The 22,531-nt window shown below is 42.9% G+C and overlaps 1 protein-coding gene across 3 annotated transcripts in view; it reads left to right on the forward strand.

Moving 5' to 3' along the window:
• Positions 1-9,803: 9,803 nt before the first annotated feature.
• Positions 9,804-22,531, forward strand: part of KDM4B (lysine demethylase 4B) — an 81,294-nt gene continuing 68,566 nt past the window's right edge. For all 3 annotated transcript variants that reach the window (XM_074163962.1, XM_074163963.1, XM_074163964.1), the window contains exons 1-4: positions 9,804-9,932; positions 12,065-12,240; positions 13,060-13,174; positions 15,249-15,442. In XM_074163962.1, coding sequence (XP_074020063.1) covers positions 9,804-9,932; positions 12,065-12,240; positions 13,060-13,174; positions 15,249-15,442 — 614 coding nt within the window. The remainder of the gene's footprint in view (positions 9,933-12,064; positions 12,241-13,059; positions 13,175-15,248; positions 15,443-22,531) is intronic.

Raw genomic sequence — 22,531 nt, forward strand, 5'->3', positions numbered from 1 at the left:
GCTTCCAGAGAGAAAAACTGGATAAAATTGAGCTGGGAGAGATTAAAATTGTCTGATGCTACCTTGAAGCTGATGGAAAAGTAGTTTGGTTTTCCCCTGGGTTTTGCTTTAATTTAGGTTTTAAACTGACACTCATTTCAGTTGTAATTTTGGTTAATAAGTCTGAAATGGGTCCAAAATGCCCAACAGGAGACCGTGGTGTTCCCTCCGCTTCTCTGGGTGCGGAAGGGATGTTGAGGTTGCTTCCAGGTGTAGCTGAGGGTAGTGGTTCTTGCCGAAGGGCACTGCCGGAGCCCTCTGAGATGTGTTACGCTCTTGCTCTTGTCCTTCCTCCTCCTCTTGGTCCTGTCCTTCCTCCTCCTGGCTCTCCCTCTGGCAGATGGGTTTCTGGCAACGCCGCTGCTCTTACTGCTGGAATGTGGGTCAGTGTGTCACATCCACTCCGGGCAGCACCTAAAGCACCTTCTGCAAAAAAAAAAAAAAAAGCAACCAAGATTTTGATTTTTCACCTTGGCAAAATAGTCAGAAAGCAACGACAATCAACAAACGTTTGTTGAAATCCTGCGTTACAAACACCTGCGGCGACGCAGGGAAGTTGAGCAAGTTACGGAGAACGTCGCTGCAGGCTTGTAGTTCTGTCAGGTTTGTTGAAGGAAGACTGTTGGGGATTAGTCCTCATTAAGGTATTAATCTGATGTAGGAATTGCTTTTTTGCACAAAGCGGTGCAATAATCAAGTTTTCTGAAACGCAGACACTTCCTGATAAAAATAATAGACTCTGGGTTACTTCACAGCATTTTAAGGTTTGAATTCAGGTGTTATGGGTTAAGACTTTGAATTCTTGTTCAGATTGAACAAGAATACATTAAAAAGAGGTACTTTTTTTTTTTTTTTTTTTTTTTTTTTGCCTCATTTACTCCAGGTCTGGGCAGGAGGTTTTTCTCCTTTCGCTGTGCTGTTACAGTTTGAAATGATGATGAGCTCCTAAATACTGTTCTTCACATTCTATCAGGGTGAACCCAAAGTAGTTTTGTGTTCCTGGCATCAAAGATCCAAGTCACAGTAGAGCTGCTGAGAAGAACCAGTCCAGATTAAATGCCTTTTTATTAAAAAAAATAAAATAAATCTGTAGCCTTGCAGTAAATATAGTGAAGATAATAAAAGACATTGAACGTGTGTCATCCAGCAAATTGAAGTTTGTAAGATACCTGGTTGTAGATTCTGCCTCTGTAGTAGTGGTTCGCTGATTTGTGTGGTTTTAGTATGAGTTTCTCTTGCCTGTCCAGTAAAATTTTTGAATTTGAGGAGGATTTTGAATTGAATTTGAGGAAGGAGGCAGCTGGGTACTGATTCTGAATTTAGTCAGGAATAAGCCTTCCGTGTTGACTACCTCGCTTCAAGCCATAATGAACTGTTTTAATTTCTTACAGATTTATTGCTCTTAAATCTAAACACTTCTTGTGCTTTTAAATGCTGTTTGTGACTAAATAATTTTGCTGCAGTTTGGAAAAAATGTATGAGTAACTGTACATTTATATAGCTACCAGGATGTTGTGAGGGAAAATTTTATTTTACTTTAATGAGCTACATATGCTGCTTGATTTCAAGTACAGGAATTGTGGAGAAGCCTCGTGGAGTGTAAAATTTAATAGAAGATCCTCTAATTTGTCAAATCCCAAGCACTGTAGATCTTCACCCGCTCGGCTGGTGGGTCCCGCTGTGCCTCTATGGGAATGTTTGCATCCTGTTCTTCTTCCTTAAATCTTTCTTCTTTTATGTTTACTTAGACTTTATGAAGGATATACAAAACTCAAAGCAATTTGGAGGTTAAAAATGTCATGAATTGAATATATAAATAATTTTGAGGGAGAGGTGTTAGTTTAAAATTCTTGCCGTAATGGTACAGTCATTAAAACCTGGGCTGAGCAGCACCACAACGAACCACAAACTTACAAATTTACACTTTTCTTTTTTTGTCTAAATGCTGTAATCTGATTCTTGGGAATAAAGGGAAAAAAAAAAAGAAAAGTTGTCTTGGCCATGCTCACAACACTTAACTGTTCTCTAAAAGTAGTGATGTATTATTGCCTATTTCATACAGGCAATTGTTGTTTCAGAAAAGTTTTTCTTTTGTTCTGCTAAGTAACTTTTGATAGTGCCTGATCCGTGAGAATCTGGATGTAAATTTGGGTATAATTAGTTGGCTTACTGAGAAAGGAAGTAGATGGAAATAGAAGAATCTGCCCTCTGTGTTCCAGCCTAATTCATCCAAAAAATGCCATTTCAAATAAACACATGAGGTTTCTATGAATATTTGTGCGCAGGACTTTGTAGTCAAATAATGAGTTAAGAGTAAAATTAAAGGATTTTTTCACTAACGAGGTTCTTATTGTATCGGAAGCGCCTCAGAAATACCAAGCGAGTCAGAACAAGAAGTTAATTCAGGCACTCTTAAAACCTGTATTTTGTTGGTTTTGGTTTCATTTAGTAAATTTACAGTATTTTCAGTTGATGATCAGATTATTTTTTTCCTTGAAACTAAATTTAGTTGTCAAGTTTGTCAGGGTTTTGAAGCAGATTTAGGCAAATTTCCTGTTTTCTAACCCTGAAGGGAGGCTCGGGCCAGGCCTCGTCGGAGGCCGGAGCCTGGGGCTGTGGCTCCTCAGAAGGTCCCCCATGGCCTTTCTGGGAGCCCTTCTGATGGAGCAGAGGGAGGTAAAAACTTCGGAAGAGGGCTGTGAATCCCAGTTCCTCATCCTCTTGGCTGTCCCATCGGCTCCATGACATGGGTTTGGTTTTGCTGAGAATGGTGCATTGCTGCCGGCGAGGGAGGCTGCTCTGCCTCCTCCACCAGTGCCTGGCTTGGCCCCATCTCCCTGGGAATGGGCATAAACCCAACCCGATTGACAGTTTAATTGAGGACGATGAGATAACCTGAACAAAGAACTTAAACTTGGTCATTTTTCAGTTTTCAAGCACTGACGGAAGTAGTTGTGTTAATGTTTTGCCCCCTCCTGTGGGGAAAACAAAGATGTCTCGCCATCTTGAAAGAGCGGCTCTGGGTCCAGCTGCAGAGACAGGGCACCCTGAGGTAATCCATGAGGTAAGGATGGACTTCCTTGAACGTTCTGCAGGAGTTTCTGAAGAGTGCACAGTAGTAAATGCATGGTAGCTCGATTCTTAATGATCACAGAATGATACGGGGTTGGAAGGGACCTCTGGAGATCATCCCACCCAGAGCAGGTTGCACAGGAACGTGTCCAGGCAGGTTTGGAATGTCTCCAGAGAAGGAGACTCCACCACCTCTCTGGGCAGCCTCTTCCAGGGCTCTGCCACCCTCACAGGAAAGAAGTTCCTCCTCATGTTTAGGTGGAACTTCTTATGTTCAAGTTTGTGCCCGTTCCCTCTTGTCCTGTCCCTGGGCACCAGTGAAAAAAGACTGGCCCCATCCTCCTGACACCCACCCTTTAAGTATTTACAGGTGTTGATCAGATCCCCCCTCAGTCTTCTCTTCTCCAGACTAAAAAGACCCAAGTCCCTCAGCCTTTCCTTGTAATGACGGTGAAGTAAAGCACGTCGTGTTGGCTGGTGGACGCCATGTCCAGGTAACGAGGAATTCTTCATAATCCATCCAGCCTGCCCTGGGAGGAGGAATCCTAGGAAGAGTCAAACCTCTCTTTTTCTAGTTATTGTTGAAAGGGCTGTGGAGGTTTAATGGATGTATTTGGATCAATAAACATGAGTTTTCAAGGGAAATTGCCCGGTGAGGCAAGAAGACAGAAGGTTGAACAATTTGGGTGAAACAAGATTAGAGAATTTGTTACCATTGATATTTAGTTTCCCATTGTGTTACGTGGTGCTGACAGGCTTTGATTGTGCTCTGACACATCCAGAGGGTTATAATGAAAAATGGAGGACAAGGGAGGTTTTAAGATTTTGTTGTTATGATTTAAAAACCTTGCTTAAGATACGACATCTCTCTTTATCTTTCTAAAGTATTAAAACAGTAAATTATTTGCCTGATAGCAGCTTCCTCCACTCAGCAGTAGAATGCGCTCAGAATTCCTTCCCCAAAGAGCGAGCTGCTGTTTTCAGCATTGGAATGAATAATTTGTTATATATTAATGATTTTTGTTCTTTGCGCTGGATACATCTTCTTTACGTCTTCAATTATCTAAGCTATTTAGATGTGCCTCATTTAGATCTTCTCATTATATCTCCTCTTTTTTTTCCTCCTCGGTATCTGGGACTTATTACACTTTCCTGCCTTGCTTTGGCGTGCGTTGTCCTTAGACGGTCTCCTGCAAGGGTGTATAATTCACAGTCCTTAACTAGTGTAATGAGCTGTGGAACTTAATTTTCTTAACTGCTAACAGCGGTTTTACTGGTGTTACAAGCACAGTGATGTTTGTTGTCCACATTGATTCGATTAAGAGTTAGTAGGTTCAGTGTTCTGTAATAAAAGGGCAATTCGATTGAAGAGCCCGGGTAGCCCTCGATCTGTTTTTAGATGTGTGCAAACTCCAATTTAGGTGGGAGACAACAAGCTCTCCTGTTCGGGGAAAAGAGAATACGTTGTAGGAGGAGAATTCATTATAAATGTGACTTGTAGAAAAGTTTAATCCGCTAAGACTTTTCTTGTAACTGTTTCAGCTTTTTGAATCACAGAATCACAGGATGATATGGGGTTGGAAGGGACCTCTGGAGATCGTCTCCTCCAACCCCCTGCCAGAGCAGGTCCACCCAGAGCAGGTCCCACACGAACGTGTCCAGGCAGGTTTTCAATGTCTCTAGAGAAGGAGACTCCACCACCTCTCTGGGCAGCCTGTTCCAGGGCTCTGCCACCCTCAAAGTGAAGAAGTTCCTCCTCATGTTTAGATGGAACTTCCCATCTTCAAGTTTGTGGCCGTTCCCTCTTGTCCTGTCCCTGGGCACCACTGAGAAAAGACCAGCCCCATCCTCCTGACACCCACCCTTTAAGTATTTGTAGGTGTTGATCAGATTCCCCCCTCAGTCTTCTCCAGACTAAAAAGACCCAAGTCCCTCAGCCTTTCCTCATCAGAGAGATGTTCTAGTCCCCTCACCATCTTTGTAGCCCTCTGCTGTACCCTCTCCAGCAGTTCTCTGTCTTTCTTGAACTGGGGAGCCCAGAACTGCACAACTTGAACCTCACTTTATCGCGTGCTGAGGCTGTGGTTTGAGGTGGCAGCTAGGTACTATTGCTGTGGAAGTCCCACCACGGCAGCTACACGCTTGTGTTAAAGCCCAGCCGTGTAACCAGAGCCGGCTCCCCGATCATTTTGCACCGTGGCACCACAAATCATCGTATTTGGCAGAGGAGAAGAACAAATGGCCGCGGATGGGAGCGCGGTAGCTCTCCAAGTTGGTACCGCTGTGAAATTTCCTCCTGCTTCAAACTGTGGCCAGCACTTTGTTTATTCTGTGAGATTTTGATAGCTGTGGTTCTCTTTCCTTCGGCAGGGTGCGGTACCGGTGCCAGCGTGTGCGCCCACCACCCGTGAGTGCAGGCGAACTGTGCATCTTCTGCTCGCAGTCGGCAGCAGGTCGTGGGGTGCGCTTGGGAGGAGGTTTCCCTGTGTCTTTTCAGCCCCTTCCAACACAAGCCAAGTGAAATCTTGCGGAGTCACTGTGGATCCCATGTATCTTCTTCTCACAAAGTTATTTTTTGCTTCCTGTGGCTTCCATGCAATGGTTTTGTCTACCAGATTTTGAACGCCTACTTTCTCCTTTTTTGCTCCAGGCATATGTTCCGAAGCGCCTTTTCCTTCCTCTTCTTGAATTTTGGTTATCTGGCCTCGAGGGAAAAAGTTAGTAAGAGTTTTTCTGGGGCTGATGGTGGAGAACTGCACCTTTGGAGAGACAGCAAGTTGGTTCAAAGTGGTTTTGCCAGTTGTGTGCAGTGTGATGTACGTGGCAGCAGGACGTATAGCACTTGGGGACGAGCACTTTAGACCTTGTACCTTCTTTAAAGGGCTCTGAAGGTAAACGCCTTCTGGTTTGTCGAAGAAACTGATAATCCCAGAGAGTATTTTATTTTATTTTATTTTATTTTTTATTTAGCAAGATTAAAGATGGTCTTCTAGTGTTACTGTATAAACAAAGTGAGTCTTCTGTCATAAATTCTGCCCTGTTTTTACTGTTCAAATCCGGATTGATAACAGGGTTTATAGCAGACCGGCAGGACTGGTTTGCAGACCTGTGCCCTGAGTGTACGTGCTGGGTTTATCTCCAGCGCTGGTGCCTAAAGGCAGGTTCGTTTCCACTAATAGTTGCTTCCTTCAGTCAAAGTCACCCCCTGACTCAAAAGCGGAGGAGAACAAGTTGGAATTATCCTCTCCTCCGAGATCAGTAACGGCGGAGCAGCGGGGAACTGCTTGAAAGTCCCAAGCCTTTCCCTGGAGAAAAGATTCCCCATCCTGGAAGTCCTTTCGCCAGCGCGAGCGGTTGATCTCGGCTGGGTTTCTTGGGCTTTTTCTCTGCCGTACAAAGGTTTCAATCAACAGGTGTGGGATTTCAGTCACAAAAGTATCTTTAGTTCACATCAATTTTAGAGGGAAAAGTCTCATGTAAAAGTCGTTGAAATAAAAAACCCCATTTTTTGTGTCCACCGAGATCACCCCTCTGGAGACAAGTTTTAGTATTTCCTTAGCACGGTTGCAAATTAGAAGGTATTTCATAATATTTCAGGTCTTTACTCTCTCTTACAAAGAAACAGAATGCACCCAGCAGAGAAAAATACCCTAATACTTCTTTTCAAGAACTAATAGGGGGCTTAGGCTCTTTCTGCAAAATCATCCTTTTCAGTGTTAATAGTGAAGAGAGAAGAGTTTGTTCACGTTGTCACCACCCGCCCGGCTGCACGGTGGAGCCTGCGTGGAAGCGAAATGCTTTCAGTGTTCTCAGAATAGTGGGATTCTGCCGTGAAACCCCCAGTGATGCTGCTGAGCTCGTCATTGAGCTTTCATCGAGGTGTCTCCCACAAGGGGAGCCAGGCTCCTGTCACTTGTCCGCTGTTCTCCGTGATACCTGGAGCTGGGAAGGAGTTTACAGTAAATACTGCCGCTATTTATCCAAAATACATTAGTGCTGCTGTGTGCAAAGTGGTTAAGAAAGAAATCCTTTTCTCCCAAAGCTTTTGCTGTCTCTCTCAGCTCCCTGGGAGGCAGCACGTACAGGCAGGGGCTTTGGACACCGATTCTCCCTTCCCGTGTGCTCCGTGGCTATTTTTTTGTAATAGCTTAATTAGTTTAGTTGGATGAACATACATTGCAGCAAACATTATCTAGGGTAGGTATTAAGATGTTCCTAGAATAAAGAGGTGGGATTTAACATGGAAAAATCTGCTGTACTTTGCTGTATCTGCACTGCAGAGTTCCAGAGTGCCCAGTTTGAGGCAGGTAGACCCTTTAATTAATTAATTAAGCTTTGCATGAAGTAGTTTTTGATCCCAAAATACATGTTGGAACATGTATTTTGACTATTCACTCTCAGTTCACAGAATAAAAATTGGGATTGCTGGAAGTGATCTTGAGGAAAAGATGGGATAAAACCTGGCTTTGACTATTTTATTTTTTTTTTTGCCTGGTTGTGGGTAAAGCTGCGGATACTGGGAAGGCATCCCTGGAGCAGATGGTGCTGGCAGGGATCCTCCTCAGGATGGAATTCAAGTTCCTTTCCCCGAGCCAGATGCCCCGATGGGCCGGTGCCGCTCAGAGCCCGACTCGGGGCTCCCCGCGCCGCTGAACCTCCCTGGCATTTCTCGACCCGAGTTAAAAATAGCCAAAGTATTCTCGATAGGATTGCGTTGGGATAAAAGTTTGGGGATGGTTTCTGTCCCCGTCCCACTTCTCAACAGGCACTTTTCTTCACCAGGATCAGCCCTGTTTTCCTGGTGAACGATGTTTTCTTCAGCAATTTTGGAGACACCTCCGGCAGATGGATGCCCTGAGCTTATCAGCTCCTGTGGTTCGGTTTGGGGACGGGAGAAACTGTTTCCTTTTTTTTTTTTGTATTTCTGCAAAACATTTGTGTAGTAAATTGTTCTTGTGGGTATAGTTCGAGTATGTTTCTTATCTTAAAGTGCTGACCCTGAAACGTAGCAAATTTATTTTGCTGCATGGCGAGGTTGGAAATCTCTTCCAGCAAGGCTGAGGGGTTGGTTAAAGGTAAAGGGCCTTTTTGTTTTAAGATTGCAACAGTTTCTGCTGGAAATGCAGTTGTTAGAACTATCTGTCGGAGTGAAAGGAGTGATTTTTTGCTCTGGGATATTGTGCGATATTGGGGTTTATAGTTTGATTTTCTTATGGAGTGTTATTGCATTTCTGGATTGGGACGAGTTCTTTGGATGTCACCTTTAGTTAAGGGCACAGGAACCTTTGAGGAGGCACGGGGCAGATGCTGGAGGACAGGACGAGCACACGAGAGGCTGCGATTTTATGCATGAAATTCCTTTACAGACTGCCTTGGGGAAGGGCTTAGGCTTGCAGACCACTGTGTTGAAATAAATTTTACATAAAAGTTTCTCTGAACGTTTCTAAAAATTTCTGTTTTCTAAAACTTCAAGTCCAAACTGTTTATTTGATTGTGAAATGAAAAAAAACCCAACTGTTTTACCCAATTGAAATTGTAAAGGGAACCTTGGTGCCTTGAGTGAGCTGGGTGTTGAGTCTGTCCAAATTAGTGCGTAATGCTGGTTTTAATTGTAGGAACAGACTAAAGTATCTGCTGCCTCTTTGGAGAAGTGTGAGTTTTGTGCCCTGCTCACTGATTGAAACACTGATATAACAGTATTTCTCAGGTTAGTTTTGTTTTTCCTAACACGGAGGGTACTTTTAGTAGTACCTGGAACACTTTTTGCCTAGTTTGAAATCCATTTAAATCAGAACATATTCTGCTTGTGATTTAGAAGTCACATTTGACAAAGTGTTGCTGCACCTTTTATTCCTTAAAAGCCCCGTACTGCCATCTCCTGATAGCTTGAGCGTATTGTATGTGCTGTGGCTGCTTTTCTGACATGGAGAATGTTTTTGTAGTTATGTTTGCAGCTGAAATATCATTAAAACATTTTATTTGCCTTAAAAGTTTCCAGCGTAACCCTACAAAGGTCCATTTTAAAAATTGTAGTTTCATACTGAATTGTTTTGAATTTTTCTTTCCTTGCAAATTTTGAAGTAAATTGAGAATTTTGCTTTTCACATTGAAAGATGTTTTGAAATGGTGCATCTACATTTCTTTTAGGAATTGTCTGACCCTTCATTTTGTCTATGTACATTGCGAATACAAAGTGTAATGAAGTTAGATTTAAAAAAACATAAGTTTTTAATTTTTAACGTAGTCTAGCACATGAAAAAAACCCAAACGTTGGCCAAAGCTGTTGGTTTTGAGCCTAGATACTGGTGACTGCTGTTCTGCTGAGCTCCAGCTTCATTTGATGAATGGAGGGGACAGTGTTCACTCTGAGCTCTATATTTAGGCTCTGTCTGATCTCTCAGATGATACCGGTATCGGGAATTCCCTGATACTTGACCCTGCTGACAAATAGACTAAGTGGATTTTTGGTCAGAAGCTCTTCATATTTGTGTTAGAGGATGGTACTTAAAAATACTTCTTGGGGGAACAGGGGAGAGAAATGAAGAATATATCCATGCCTTTCTGTGAAATTCATTAAAGCAAGTAGAAAGAAACCAAAGGTTTTTAACCAATATTTTTTTTTTTTCTGCCTCTCTTCTTTTTTTTCTCCCTTTTCGTTTCCCCTCTTCAGGCGCTGCCGCCGTACTATAAATATGGGGTCGGAGCAGAACCCTGGCTGTAAGATCATGACCTTTCGTCCCACCCTTGAGGAGTTTCGGGACTTTGGGAAGTACATCGCTTATATGGAATCACAAGGAGCTCACCGAGCAGGGCTGGCCAAGGTGAGTAGCCCCGGCTCAGGCAGCTGAAGGCGTCCCGCAGGCTGCCTGCCCCAGGCTCTGCTCTGCATAAAGGCCTCCGTGAAGTTACATCGCTCAGAAGTACTTTCCTTTCATGTAGTCCAGAGCGTGCGTTTGAAAATTGCACTTGCAATCTCTGTTTTGGTTGAACGAGAGAGGAAAGGCAGAGGAGTTACAGGCTTTGGGTGAGAGTGAAAGAAGGCTTTATTTCAGGCTGTCTCGTCCTGATCCATAACTGGGAAACAAGGATGTTCCCGGCCCTTGCAGAAATGGGTTAAGGGTATTTCTGTGTCCTGATTCTGTTGGTGAGGATACAGAGAGTGGTAGCCGTGGTCCTCAAGGGCTGGCGGTGCGAGGTTTTCAGCTCCCCCAGAGTGCAGGGTAAAGGATCAAGCTTTTGGAGTCTAAATAGGTTTTGACTGGGGAGAGGGGCTAAATAATATGTATACGAATGGGGACAGACTTTTTACTCTTGCCTTTTTTATATTCTGGGCTACAACCTTATGCTGGCTTGAATCTAGATCTTTATATTCTGGGCTACCACCTTATGCTGGCTTGAATCTAGACACATGTGTCCTCTGTGTGTGTGTGATTCCCAAAATACCCAAAAGCCTTTTTGACCTTTAAGAACCAGTTCTCTAGCCAGCTCTAAAACATCTTTCCGCTTCCTTCCCATCTGCATCTTTACACTGAAACTGCCAAAACATTGTGAGAACCCTTCATGTGAAGCTTCTAAATTCCAGTACTTGACATACAACTGTTTTGAAAATGCAGGACTAAGTGATTAAAAAGTATTTCTGTGACTGTGTCATGTTGCACCATAGGCTGAGGGAGAGAGTTGTTCTGACAAGGTAGTTGTTACGTATGGTATTTAGCAGAACTTAATAAAGTACAGCAGAGAGATAAAGCTGTTAGGCGTGAAATAATTCTTATTTCTTCCAAAACATACGTCAATTACTGTTTTTATTACAGTTCTAAATAGAGCCTGGGTATTGATAAAGCTCTCTCTGAAATGTTTTCTTGTCCACTCAAGTGTACTGGCAATTACATTCCATGAGTCCGTTAGGGTAGATTATTTTAATAAAGGTTGTTGGTGAATTCCAGATGTTGTAAAGAAATTACTCTACTCGTAGGACTGAATCTGAGCGTTTCAAGTTATTTTTTGTGTCTCTGTTGCAACTGCAGTTCAGAGCCTTGTAATGGAAGTAGAGCTCACCATATCCTGGAGGAGCCATGCCCACGAAAATCAGTAACTTGCGCTCCAGTTCCCGTAACTTTTTTTGGTTGGTCCTTACACCAAATTAGATAGCAGATACTTTATTTTTTCATTCCACATGCCCGCTGATTGTTCTCTGATCTTGAGCCTAGAATTGTTGGCGGCTCTTCTGTTTAAAATTACAGCTTTTTCTTCTAGATTCAGCACTGCTTTGCAGCAGTTGTTTTGCACAGCCTCCAAGAGTGAGGAAAGAGCTCTGGATGCGTTCCCCACTGGTTTCTTTTGTTCTTTTCTACCCCTCCCCCCTTTTCATTTAAGGAGTTGGTTCCCGATGTGTCACCTACAAATAAAGAAATATCAACAGCAATAATGCAAGAGGATTTTGCGCCTTTGTAGTTAAAAAAAACCCCAAACAAACAAAAAAACCCCCAACCCCTCAAGAAAACCCAAATGTAAGTGATCTTCTAGATGGAGTAGTAGTTTAGACTACTGTAAAATGGTATGGAGGGATGCAACATACCGATAAAGCTGCCGGAGTCTTCATGCAGCTTTGTGGAACGGTAGGTGAGAGGAACACCCTTCTGGAGGGAGAGCATGTGCAGTCCTTCTGGCAGGCGGTGTCATTCCTTGGCATAACTGTATCTCTGTTTATCGTCACTGGCCGCCTTCTCTGACACCGCACTGAAGGGACTGCTAGCGGCGGTCCCTTGTCCTGTCCCCCTGCAGATGCATAACGGGTGTCATGTCCCGTGCGCTGGTTATTTGAGCTGCTGCTGTTCTCCGATAACCTCAGCAGCGGGGTGAGATACCTCCCGCTTCAACGGGTTTTGTTTCTTCGGTAGAAGTTGTGTTTGCCTCTTGGGAACGTGAAGTTTGGTTTTCTTTTTTCCAATTCCAGGTGATTCCTCCTAAGGAGTGGAAGCCCCGAAAAACCTACGATGACATAGATGACATGGTTATCCCAGCTCCCATCCAGCAAGTGGTTACTGGGCAGTCGGGGTTATTCACTCAGTATAATATACAGAAGAAACCCATGACTGTGGGAGAATACCGGCGCCTGGCTAACAGCGAGAAGTATGTTGGTGTTAAGTGATGTGCTTACACTGTGAATGGGCGAGGCGTGTGGAAAGCCTTTCTAGAAACAAGCTGAAAAGAAAATGCAGTCTTGTTAAATAGGAAGCATTTTGGAGGAAACTGCTTTTTCTTGAAAGCTTGCATCCAGAATCTCAAACAAGTTTGTAACTTGATGGCTTTTGGTGTGTTTTAGATTTTTTTTTTTTTTTTTTTCTGGGAGTTGGTATAGGAAGATTCTTTGAAGTCAGTATTTGGCTAAGAATCTGTCTGAAAAGAATGGGTTGGGACTCGGAGAAGAGCTCTCTGTGTATTAATGGTTGTTCTGGAAAATGTGTTCCATTGTTGAGGCAGAAATACAAGTATCTTGGAGTGCCTGAGCCAATATTAATAACATGAGCATCTTCTGAAGTGACTGGGAACTTTGCAAAGCACTTCAGGTGGCTGGGACAAGCCAACTGCTACAAGCAATACTGACCTCAACGCAACCAACTTTGAAATATTGCTGATTCAGCATATCCACAAGTGCTTTACCTGCCCTCAGTTCCCTGTTCAATAACTCCGTCTTGTGCATCCTCGGGATGGGGACCTGGCGCCTCATAGAAGCGCACATCCCATGTGTCAGTATGCACCGAGAGGTTTTGTAGAAAGATTTAAAAGGTGATAAATTATACAAATCTGAGTAGAATTAAAAATGAAACGCACCTTCAGTAACCTCCTGAGTGTGCCTGCTTTGAAACGCACCTTTTCAGTCGCTTATCAGTCTGTGGTGAGTTTTCCTTAGGACTTTTTACAGCCTTATCTTCTCCATGTTCTTGTCAGGTATTGTACTCCGCGCCATCAAGATTTTGAAGACTTGGAGCGCAAGTACTGGAAGAATCTCACGTTTGTCTCGCCAATTTACGGGGCTGATATCAGTGGCTCACTGTATGATGCAGTAAGTGAAATGCTCCTCTCTTATTTGTTCTAAATATGGATACTGACTTCCTTATTCCTCTTTTCTCATTAGGGAACAGTAATTAAGGATTTATTTGATTTAGCAACCTTAAAAAAAAAAAGGCAAATAATGTCTTTATTTTTCCCTTATTACAAAAGTGTGACTAAACTTCCCACCTTCCCTGGAGATTCAGGAGAATAGAGTCACTGGAAGCTGTGAAAAGCTTAGTTTTAGTAGAGAAATGAAAAAAATAAAGGTGATTTAAATGAGTTCTTACAAAGCGTGTGGCCAAACATTGTATATAGCTTGCAGAAAAGGTTGTTAAAGAAAACTGGACCGGTCTCATAATGGTGTGCCCAGGTGTATGTGATGTTATGCAGGTAAATTAAAAGTAAGCTGCTGATCCGGATCTCTATCATATTAGGGTTTGATTTTTTTTTCTCTTTTCTTTTTTTTTTTTTTAAAAAGATTTCTGCTGAAGCACTTTAAAGAGCCAGAAAACAAGCAGCATTTCAAGGAACTGGGTGCTTCGTCAAATACACTTTTTTGGATTCTTAGCTCAACTAAAATATTTGCCTTTGGATTTTTTCTTTGTAGGCAACTTTATTAGGGTACAATGCACCTGCGTGCTAAATCATTTTACGTTTCAAATTGTATAAGCTCTTTCCCTTGCTGAAATTGCATCCTGTGCTTTAAGTAATTCTGTTGTGGTTTCTTCTGCTGTAAATGAAAAAGGCTCCTTATCTTCTTCCTCTGCTCAGGCAGCTAATCTAAAGCACTGCCCTTCCTCAGAGGTTTTCTTTTGAGTTGAAAGTGGTCTTTTTTTCGAGTGTTGTCTGACTGTCTGCGGTATAAACTGTGTGTTAATGTAAAAGTGCTTTTTTTTATTATCAGTATTGTTTAATTAATTGGAGTTAACAGAGATATCTGAGGCCGTCGCAGCCAGGGACATCAAAGTTATCCATAGTATTTGGTGCTTTGATGGGAGTATCGTATTCTTGTCAGTGGTGTGATCAGAGAAGGTGACGTACCCAGGCACAAACGCAAGCTTTAGGAGACATAGCTTCTGTGATGTACTGAATATACAGTGCATTTCCTGCAGTTTCCTCAAGTTCCTATAAGCAGAAATGAAATAATTGAATTACCAGTCAGACTTCAAGAACATTTCCTATTGTCCCATTACGGACATTGCTGCGAGCACTGGGGTGCCAGAGTCGTGAAGAACATTCTCTGTCTGCATTCCTCTTCCTCTCGCTTCTCAGCTGCTTCTTCCCTGCCCCCGTGGTTTGGTTTTGTTTTTTTTCCAGGTTGATTCAGAAAGTTTCAAGATGAAGCAGCTTGAGTTTCGCTGTCCTGCAGTTACTGCAGGGAGGAGCAGACATGGGGATTGCTCGCGTGGCTGTGGAGTGCCCTGGGGAAAAGGGGTGGGAAGGAGGCGGTTCGTCTCCTTTTGGAGACTGTGTTACTCTTCAGGCAATCTCAAGGTTAAAGATTTGCACCAGTTTATGTGACTCTTTCTATTTCACGCTGGAGAAAACCAACTATTGGATTTAGAGCTTCTTTTTATTGCTCTTTCTGTTTAAATATTGATAGTAACAAAACTGTCTGTCCTGTTCTTTACCTGAAGCACTGAGCTGATGTAGCGTCTTCTGCCGCTTGGGCCCCACTGAAATCTAGTGTTTCTCATCAGCTGATACGTGTTCATCAGGTGAAGAACGTCTGGATGGAATATGTCATTGAGAGAAGTGTATTTTACCCTCAGTTTACCTTATGTTTATTAGTAGAACAGTTACTTAATGGCAGAGTATCACATAGTACAAGTGCCTCTTCAGCGAGCGCATTTAGTGAGAAGCCAGTAATCAATCCCGTTGCCACAAAGCAGGAGTAATACATCTTTTTCATGGTTATTGATGAACGTTAAAAGTAAGCTTTCTGGAAGCAGGTGGAATTAAATTAATGCAGATGACAGTAGGGCATTCACATTTTGAGGCTTTGAAAGGAAGCCGCGGGCTATTATTCTGCTATACCAAGTCCTGATATGTTCTGGTACAAAACATTTCTTTTTGAATTACAGGACGTGGAAGAATGGAACATTGGCAACCTGAACACCCTCTTGGACATGGTGGAACACGAGTGTGGCATTATCATAGAAGGCGTGAACACTCCCTACCTCTACTTTGGGATGTGGAAGACAACGTTTGCTTGGCACACAGAGGACATGGATCTCTACAGTATCAACTACCTGCATTTTGGGGAGCCAAAATCCTGGTAAGTGACACAGTGCTCATAGATGGTGGGTACATACCTTTGTCCTCTACTTTGAAACCACTGCAATATCCTTTTCTTTAGGTCTGCCTAATTCCATCAGGTTTACCTAATTGCTTACTTCCCATTTTTTTCCTACTCTACATTCGAAAGCAATTTTACTTTCTTTCATGCTGTCTTGCTCAGAGGCCTAATTCTTGACTTTCTAGAACAGCAGCAGAATTAGGCAGACTTGTTGATATTACAATCAAAACCAGATTTCAACACTTGGGGCTTTTTGAAAACACGCACAGGAGAGCCCTCCCACTAATCTGGGAGAGCAAATGGGGATGGGAATGTATGGATGCTTCAGGTGCACTTTAATAGTGAAAGACTGTTATTCTTGCATCGAGCTGTAGGCAGGAAACATCTATTACTTTAAAATTTCCATTATCTAAATATGTAAATATTCTTACAGCTCCAGGGAAAAGGTAGGTCAAAGGATTACTTTTTCATGGTTGATTCTTAGAATAACAATAAGCGTTTTTCAGCACTGTTGATGCGTAGACTGACTGGAAATAACTTTCCACAAAAATAATCAATAGATAAGGGTGTAATTAAGAAGCTAAGAAATCTGAAATAAGTTACTGAGAACCAGTCTTCTTTTTTCTCAAGCCTCCAATTTAAAAGTATAACCAGAGAGACTTAGCAACCCAGAAGAGCTTTATTGAAGATCTTGATGTGACTAATAAATATTGACATTTGCGTGCAAAATAGAGCTTAAATGTCACTGTGAAGCTGCTGTCATTGTGCCCTGGCAGTGGCAGACAAGATCCTCCCATCTCTCTGCAATATGAGTCCCTGGTGACACCGAGTATCTCCGGGCTGGTAGTGCCTGCGGGCAAAGAAAAGCTACCAAGAGCAGAGGGACTGTAATGAACGGATGTAGAGTTCTGGTACGGTCTCGAAAAGGAGTGAAAGGAGGGGCTGAATCTGTAACATTCAGCTACAGTCTTACTGGGAATTTTTAAAATCTTTCCAATGTGTCAGAAAATTTGTTTCCCCAACATACCTGGTTCTTAGTCTCCCTCTTTCAGGCAGGCACACAAGGATTTTGCAGAATCTCCTATGATGCCTCTGTTAAACAAGCTTGATGTCGAGAAACAGATCTGTGGATTAGGAATGAAATGTGACACGTTCTCAATTGAGATACTGTCAGTGTTTTCCTTCATCTTCAGAAGCAGTTAATCAAACCCGTTTTTATTCTGTCCCCATCTCCAGTAGATGGTGCCACCAGCACAGGAAAGTGCATCCTTTCCTCTGCCCATAAGGTGCTGTCACCACCAGCAAAGCCGGTCTCTCCTTAGCGCGGTGGGTTCAGCACAGGAGAGGTGGCTGCTCTGAGGATTGTACGAGCAACAGACCTGAGGTTTGCGTTAGATCATGTCTGTGTCTGACCGCTCCTTTCATCGTTAATGAACCGTTAATTGGTTCTGCCTCATCTCTCTTCTGCTTGCTTTTTGTTCCCGGCCCAGTATAGAGGGTTATCACTTTCAAAAAGTAGAAAGAAGAACAGATTACCTTGAAAAGAGAAGCTGGTTACAGCAGGGAAGTCATGGCTGTTCCGCAAACTTTCACGTTGTGAGCAAAAGTTCGAGAACAGATGCTAAATGAAGTGTACACGGGGTACTTGTGGCCTGACCTAAACTGTTTTTCTTCTTGCTTTCATCCTAGGAGCTTCACGTTGGGGTTTGGGTTTGGTGCTTTTTGGTTTTTTTTGGTGGTTTGGGGATATTTTTTTTTTTATGGGGGAATTAATATTGTAGATACAATATGTGGATATCCACATGCTGTTTATCGTCCTTAGGATATAAACTCATTGTATGAAGCTGTTGCCTCATCTTTTACTAAACAGTTTTTTTCCTTATGTCCTTCTGTTTGCTGTTGTTTCTGTGGGAAATACAGATTGCATAGAAGAGAAACAAACAAAACAAACCTCCAAACAGTAAAACCCAAAACACCTTTGTGAAGGTTAAGAATCAGAAAGAAGTGGAAATTGTAGTTGGATCTGGCAAATATCAGATCTTAGAAGTTCTTGTTTTTATTTCTGTCAGATCTTCTGAGGATTTTGGGGGGATGCTGGGGAACACCTAATATTCCCCTAAGAGGGGCTTAGTTGTTGAAGAGTTCACTGCTTATTATTGGAATAGAGAAGAGAAATCATAAAATTTTCTTGGAAAGGAGTTCAGGTGTTGCTGGTTAAAAATTAAAACAGGAACATGCTCTGCATCTGTTTAGGTTTTGGTTTGGGTTTTTTATGGTGGTTTTTTTTTTTAAGTTACTTTTACCCCACTTAAAAAGGAGGGGGGGATTTTTATCCAGCCATTCAGTGTTTGTATAGTTCTTTTTTATAGTAACTAGTTCTATAAACCTTACACGATTGGGGAAAATGAGGATTTTGAGGACAGACCATGTTTTGGGCAAAACGTTTCCCATTCAGCTGAGTTTTCTTGTACAGATGACAGTGTGTAACACAAACCTAGATGTATTGTGACAGGATGCCACTGCTGGTTTGGCCAGGCTCCCTGCTGTTCCCTTAAGCATCAGGCAGGAGTATGCCACATGCCCAAGTCATTTCTTCTTTGTTCCTCACTGTGAGAGCTTCTGTTAATGAGTTCTCAAGCTCTTCTGTGAACAAGCATTGGCTTCTGAGAAGTAAATCTCAATATCCCTTGGAGCAGACGTGGAACTTTCCAGGTACCCAGGAAATCACCTGTTTTCTGGTTGTGATTGCAGTCATCCCAGAGCTCAGCTGGGGGAGCTCTTGGACTTCGGTGATGAAATTCCGATGGTGCAGCCTGGCTTTACTCAAAGATGGCTAAAATCTTGGTTCTGTTTTTCTGGCATCACCTCTGTGGAAATTTCCCAGCTTCCCTCATCCTTTTTATAGACTCTTTGACTCTGACAGTGATCATCTTAGAAGCACCTCGGGGAATAGCAGGAGTGTGGAGAGTTACGAAGTCTACCAGTTTGGGGTAGAGCTCTAAAATAAGAGGCAGACTTATCGTTTGGCTGTCAGAGATATTTATATAGTGAAACCAGGGACCTTGTATATTGGTAGTATTCCGTTTCAAAATTTTCTGTTTAAAAACCGTAACTCTTTCTTCATGTCTCCCATAAATTATCTCAGGCTACTTTAATCCAGGTTGTGCAGCCAAAGCCCTGCTTTTTGCTTAGCATGTAGGAGCGGTGAGAAGCCACCATCTCCGTTTCCTTCCAAAGGCAAGGTGAGAAAGGAATCGGGCCGATTTGCCTCTCAGACCTCATTTGAGTGGGTTCTGCAAGAAACCTCTGTGTTTATTTGCTGTGGAAGAGGTGAAGTACCTTCTCAGGGAGGTCTGGATGAAATGTTCAGACCATGAGAAGCCACCTCAGTGGACAAAGATAAGCTGAGAAAAGCTAAGACAGATAAGCTGTCTCTCATGGGTCAGGGAGGACAGTTACTGAAGTACTGTTCCTTATGTGTCTTTCGTTTCTGTCTTTGGAATTTTGGGGTTCTACCTCTTACAAAACAGGTGCTTTGGGGACTTGGGATTACAGTTAAAATAAATGTCTGTGGCTCAACAACTGAAGATGGCTTCTTTGTACAACCTAATGAGCATCTGCTGGGTCATACAACTCCTTGATTAATGTGTGTCTCTGTCACTGCAGAGAAGTGCTGCTGCCAACACTTTCTCATCCTGTTTCTGTTCCATCAGCAGAGTAGAACAGGCTGCAGCGACATGAGGTGTCTCTACACGGAGCTGTGTCACTGAGGAGGCAGGTTAAGAAATTGTTCAGCGCTAAGTGAAGTTCTTGAGCAGTAAAGGGTCACCCAGTGATGAGGGAGAGGAAAGGGGGTAATGGAAGACAGCTTTTTTTCCTGCTTCCAGTCTCATTAAGTGATTTATCTATGCCTGTAGATTGCAACCCATTTATTTCTTAAATTCTATCTTGTGGCACCAAGAAGAATGAGGACCGTTTGTGTCTTCAGCCATAACGGTTGCTGCTGCAGAGATCCCTGTGCTGTCCCTTTGGGGTCACACATGCCTCCCATCGAAAATGATCATCGTTTCTGCCGCGCCGTTTCTCGGGCGGATGCATCTGGTCTATGCTGTAGACGCACCGTTGTTGTTTTTAACTGGGAAATGAGTCTTTTCGGGCAGAGGAGGCGGCGTGGGAGCTGCGGGCGCTTCCCACCGGCAGCACCGGGAGCCGGAGCTGCTGCGTTACCCCCGTGGAGCAGCTCGGGCCGGGAGCTGCCGGGCTCAGCACTTGCTTGTTTCTCAAACTACAATAAAATGGCCCTCTCCCATTAGTAGTTTAATTACAACCTTTTCATAGTCTCTCCTCGGTTTTTTCAAAAGTTTGAATGTATTTCATTTTGCAGCCCTATATTAAACCTTGTGGTAGGAGTTTTTACTGTATCAATTATACACATTATGTATAATTACCTGATACATTCATTCGCTGAGACCTAAAATAGAGCATATTGTCAAATGATGCTAACAGAAGACTGACTTTTATAATGACAGAAGCAACAAAACTGAATGCCGGGCCTCGTACTTCATGGTGATTATGGCATTTTATTGAGGAACGTGTGCGTCTCAGCCCTTGCAATTTCAAAAAAGCATATTTTTTTTAAATGCAGAGATGCTCCGCCATCACTTCGTTTCATCCCTGTAAAAATGTGCAATACTTACCTGGAGGGCCTCCCGGGGAAGTGCTGAAAGAAACTTTGAATCTCAAGAATGTGAATTTGCTGGGTATACTTTGGAGGTGTGATGTCTCCGACTTGTTTTGTCAACACTGTAACACCTGACGTGGGTAATAAGGTTATTTTTCTCAGATATTTTGTGGCTGATCTTGCTGCAAGAGCAACAATATTTAATATACCTCCTGTAAGTACTAATGGGATGTTACACTGTATTCTCTCTCCAAAACTGCAGGTGTTAAACCAGAGTGACACTGAGGATGGTAATTGATTTTATAAAATGTCCCTGTTTCCTTATCATGATGGATGTTTAATCCCCTTTAATTAAAACAGGGAGCCAGCTTTAGCTTTTAAGTTACATGGTCTCCTCTCCAAAACATTCCCTTGCTGAAAGTGGATCATGCCTAATCTGTTTGACTTTGATATCACAAAGTACACTTTATGCCAGAACAGCAGTTTATGTGGAATTAAGGACAAATTACCAAAGGAACTTTAAAATAATATGATTAGTTGAAAGCACTGGCCGCACGTACAATTACATTTTAAAAAGCACTTCTGGAATTCTCTCCTGTAAAAGTCTTAAGACCGCTTACTCGAAAGTCCGTAGTTACCCCAGAACTTTGTTGGTTAAAGTATTTTAGAATTTCTGCTTTCTCTCCTCCAGGTGTCTGTCGAGGTTCCCAGGGTAGGGTAAGTCTCTCTGGAGGAACACAAGTCCACAGGAGGACTTGCTTTTGTAACATCTACAGTTGAATACATTTGTAGTATCTGTTACTGACGCCGCCATCGATAGGGAAACCTCACGTTTTCTAACAGCGTTATGATGGGGAGATTTAAAGCAAGACTTGATTGTTCCCCCAGGAAAGGATTAGAAAAGGAGCCCTCTTCATTCTTGGCCAAAAGAATACAGTAAAGCAGCTGGAGATACGGGAGTGCAGAGGATCTCGCTGCTGATCTTATTTCCATTGTTGTCTTAGGGAGCATTGCAGCTGTCTTAGAACTCTTGCCCTGTCCTCCACCCAGGATAGAAAATGTTAATCCCTGGAAAACTATCTTGGAGAAGGAGAATGACCTAATACAGTTGTGGAGCTTAACTCTTCCAGCTTCTCTCCTTCTCCATTTTCAGTGTGGGATGCCGGGTCCGTATCCCCATTCCCCCATGTGGAATTCTGCACCATCCCTCTGCCTTAACACACTCTCACGTATGCTGCAGTTTCTTGCGAGCTTGATGTAACCTCATTTAAAGCAGCTGGGTTTAATGTTTGATACTGAATTGTATGGCAGCAGGGGGGAAGGGCCCTTGTCCCTTGCATCATTTATTGCCTTCTAACTATTTACGTCCCCTCAGGGGGCATTGCATAAGGCAGTTGAATTGCTAAATTGATCAGATGTGATTATAAGTTTTGATTATTGGGATCTTAGTAACCTTTGCACCCTGGAGATCCTGTGAGTTTCTTAAAGCTAGATCAGCGTTTTGCCCTTAAGGGAACTGAGGACTCTGAATTTGTTTCACTGTGACTTTCCCTTTTGCTCCATATGGAGAAATTTTTTTTTTCTTGAGTTTTACTTTTCCTAATTCTTGGCATTAGGGAATTTGCAAGAAGATTCTACAGCCCTTCCTCCCTCAATCCCCAAGGTCTGCCTCAGCCTTCCACGCAAAGTGTGTGAGGTTGCCTTGCTCTTAAGTATGTGCCCATATTTGCTGTTTGTGTGTTCTGCTCCTGACAGCAGAGATTTATAGGTTTGTTGGGGTGGAGAGGGGGAGAAAGGAGGGGCAGGGGAAGGCCATTTGGCCGTGATGGGCTTCTTGCAGCTCACAAATTTCCTTCCTGCCTCTGCTGTCCCATGTAATCTGTTTTACAGCTCTGCGGTTTTGGATGGCGAAAGAGTAGAATTTATGGTGATGGTTGATTTATAGATTAACTGCAACACCATTTGCTCTCAGGCAGATTTGGCAAAGCAAGACCCTTTTCTGTTGATAAAAGGGATAGAGGAAGGAACAGTGATATTCATTAAAAGAAATAAAAGGAAAGTGAGATAAAGTATGGCCAGGCAGAAGAGCTTTTTGCTCTCCTACCTCTTCCAAAGCCGTTAGGTGAGAGCTGCTTTGGAACAGGCTTTCAGCACTGAGAGTCCCTGTGCATGTTGATTTGCTCTGAGATCGGTGAAAGCGGTGATATATTGAGATGCAGGGTTGCATCCCCCTGTAATTCCCTGATAAATGAGAGCAGTGCAGCAGTGAGTTATTAATACAGCCTTTCAAGCTTCATATACCGCAGTCATTAGTTAATCAATACAACCCACACTAATACTACTAATATTCAAACCAGCCTTTCTCCAGGCTCCCCTCGGTCTGAGGG

This window comes from Numenius arquata, chromosome 25, assembly GCF_964106895.1.
Source record: "Numenius arquata chromosome 25, bNumArq3.hap1.1, whole genome shotgun sequence".
In the NCBI taxonomy this organism is placed as follows: domain Eukaryota; kingdom Metazoa; phylum Chordata; class Aves; order Charadriiformes; family Scolopacidae; genus Numenius; species Numenius arquata.